The following is a 3558-nucleotide window of genomic DNA, read 5'->3' on the forward strand; positions in this document are numbered from 1 at the left end:
AAATTGGCACCACCTACCCTTTGTGAATGATTCACTACCTCAGCTTGGTTGTTGATAAGTGCTGGTTGTTGATTGGTTTATGATCAAATTATGGCTGAAAACAATTGATACATTTGATACAGAATCACTATTTGGAAGTGATAAGCATAACACATGCTTTCCAAATCGTGATTTAGGGCCCGATTCACAGAACTAACTTAAGACAAATTCCTAAACTTACTACTTTTGGTATTCACAGAAGTTAGGATTTTTTCCTAAGACAGACTTAAGACAGACTTAAGACGGGCTTAAGACAGAATCCTAACTTAAGTCTGTCTTAAGTCTGTCTTAAGTCTGTCTTAAGACAAAATCCTAACTTCTGTGAATACCAAAAGTAGTAAGTGTAGGATTTTGTCTTAAGTTAGTTCTGTGAATCGGGCCCTTAGTATCCAGAGCAGATCCATTTTCGGACTCAAAAAACCTTTTTAGCTTCCTAAAATGAATCTGAAACACAGTAAACACTTTTTCAGTTTTGCAAACACTCCAATTTAGTGAATTGCAGGGTTTTCAACCACTAAAAGATTAGTAAACATGGCTCCTTAATTAATTAAACTAAAATGTGTATGCCTTGTATAAAAAATTATTTAAAAAAGTTAAAAAACATAATAGCAGATCTATTTTTTCAAGTCGATTCAATTCAAAAGATCTTTATCAGGCCGTTCTGGCCACAAAAGATAAGAAAATGACATTAAAACAATTAATAATCCATCTTTATTAAAAAAATCCACACTTAGAATAACGTCAGAGAAAATCATAAAAGACTACAGGGCCTCAATCAGCAGATGACAACAACCACTGGAGATGGGCACATATAATGTTAATAGTTAACCTATCAAGAACAAATTCTGGCCTCAGAAGAAGATGTCATGTAACCATGGTGTTCAATTTATAACCGTTTGCTGAAACTGATCATCGAGAATGACATGGCTTGATCAATATCTTCTTCACAGCTTCTTTCACCTCATTGTTTCTTAGGCTGTATATCACTGGGTTCAGAGCGGGAACCAGCACAGCATGGATGACAGCGACCACTTTGATCTTGTCTTCTGATTCTTTTGAGTGGGGCATTAACTCCATGATCAAGCAGCTGCCGTAGAAAAGAAAGACACAAGTGAAGTGGGAGATGCAGGTGGAGGCGGCCCGGTGTCTCCCAGCTGAGGTGCGGATCCTAAGGATGGCTTTGACTATGTGGATGTAGGAGACAATGATAACAAGGAGGGAACCTGCCACCATCATGCCACCAAATATAATCCGGACCAAATCATTTAGGAAAAAGTCTGTGCAGGATAGAGGAACAAGTACAGGGAAATCACAAGCAAAATGATTCATGACATCAGGCCCACAAAAAGATAACCGAATTAAGCAAACAGCATGAATCAGAGAGTGCAGAAAGCTTGCTATGTATGACCCTACAATCAATCGTATGCAGAGATGTGTGCTCATGTTGACCGTGTATAGCAGCGGGTTGCATATCGCGACATATCGGTCATAGGCCATTACCCCCAAGAGAAAGAACTCAGTACTGGCAAAGGCACAAAACAGGTAGGACTGGGCTATGCACCCATTAAAAGAGATTCTCTTCTCCCCAGTAACAAATCCAGCCAACAACTTGGGAGAGAGAACAGTAGACAACGAAATATCCACAAAGGACAGCTGTGCAAGGAAGAAGTACATGGGTGTGTGTAGGCGGGAAGTGCACCAAACAACGAGTAGGATGCTGAAGTTTCCAAGCACAGTGAAGGCGTAGACAGAGAGGAAAACTAGGAAGAGAAATACTTGTAGATGTGGGTCACCTGTGAGTCCCAGGAGAATGAACTCAGCCACGTTGCTTCCGTTTCCAGGTTTCATGGCTGTGGACAATACCATTGGTCTTTGGAAAATTAAATGAGAGCAAATATATGAACTATGTTAGTCATCATATCTAACATGCATGTGCAAATATTTCTTGATTTTCAGGGTACTTTTAAGAAACAGCTTTTTTCAGCATTGATCAGATTATGGTCAATAAAACAAAAGTCGCATTTCAATGAGCCAAACGTATAGGGGTCAAGGACTGGAAACACAAATTATTCAAAATTACTTTAGTGATAAAGAGTTTTACTTGTTTAGTAGTTGTGGACTGTGATGGGTCATTATTAGCTCATCCTGGCCCGTCGCAGTTTCAAATATATTTATGATTCTCATAGCTTTCTAAAGGTTTCGCAATTAGGGACTCTCAAAGTGAAATGTACTTTGCAACCCATTGGGAATGGCAGACACTCACAGAGATTGTGGCCTGCTGGGGTCATCAGACCACGCTGCTGTAACTGCTTTTTCAATAAAGCAGTTTTCGTTATGAAGTCCATTTTTCATAAAGGAAAACGGGTCGCATTAAAGAGAGAAAATGAAAAGGTTTCTCTGTACTTTTTTCGAGTGGGCAGGGGTCCGTGGAACCACTGCCTGCTCTGAAAATGTTGGTGCCTCAATTTACAAAGGGAAAGGGGTCTCTTGAGGACCCCTGCTTGTTTGCATATAGCTTACCACCAATTTAAAACCGCATTCCAGTTGTTAAACAATCTTACATCTCCCTGCAACTCGCTATTAGGAAGGAATTCCCTCAGCACACCCCTTCATAGTCGAAACTCTCAAACCCTATTTTGCGAGTTGGTAATAGATTGCTGACTCGCAAAATAGGGTTTGAACATTTCAAAAGCAGTTTTAGCGGTCACAAACAAGCCTCTATGTTTGTGACTGCAAAAAACGGTTATGCATCTGGGGCCAGATGTAGCAATATTAAGAATAGTGATTACCTAATTGTGATTCTCTGTGAATCGCAATTTGAAAATCTCTATTCCTAATGTATGAAACTCATGGAGTTTCATTTAGCGATTCCTAGTGAGTCACAATTCGACCTACCTGATGAACAGTGATGTGGCCTGTAGGGGTCAACAGACCATCATGTCTGTGATTCCTTCTAATTAAAGAATGTTTTTAAATGCATCCTGTTTTCCTTAAAGTAACGAAAAATGAAAAGATTACCACTGCCTTCTCTTAAAAGAAATTTCACAGCAATTGGGCACCCCTTCCCATTTGAGAATGGGTTACCATCTACTTGAAGTAGGAGGTAAAATGCAAATGTGTTTTTGTCAGTAAACTTTCTTCCATACAACTGCGATTTGGTATTATGAAGGGGGGCCCTAAACAAGGCCCTTCTTAGTACCAAATCGGTATGTATTTGCAATTCCAAGTTTCAATTCGCTAACGTTACAAATTGTAATTTGGGAATGATAAATACCAAAATACATTTTTTCAGTCACAAATGACCTGATTCAGCGAATAGGGCAGTTTACGACCAGAAACATGGTTGATACATTTGGCCCCTGGAGTGTGTGCGGGGGGGGTGGGGCTCTGAATATTTTCAAATAATTACAGGTATGCTTCCCACAAATCCCCCTCCAAATGTGTGCATGAAGGTAAGCGGAATATGAGTGCATAAAAGTGTACAATCTGATGCAGAGTTTGTCATTTCGTTGCATATAA

The 3558-nt window shown here is 39.7% G+C and overlaps 1 protein-coding gene across 1 annotated transcript; it reads right to left on the reverse strand.

Annotated features, from left to right (window-relative positions):
- Window positions 1-948: 948 nt before the first annotated feature.
- Window positions 949-1887, reverse strand: LOC144760876 (olfactory receptor 5J3-like). Its single transcript, XM_078646556.1, has one exon. It carries the CDS (start codon window positions 1885-1887, stop codon window positions 949-951), a length of 939 nt encoding a protein of 312 aa, XP_078502682.1.
- Between the last annotated feature and the right edge of the window lie 1671 nt (window positions 1888-3558).

This window comes from Lissotriton helveticus, chromosome 1_1 (genome assembly GCF_964261635.1).
Source record: "Lissotriton helveticus chromosome 1_1, aLisHel1.1, whole genome shotgun sequence".
NCBI lineage: Eukaryota > Metazoa > Chordata > Amphibia > Caudata > Salamandridae > Lissotriton > Lissotriton helveticus.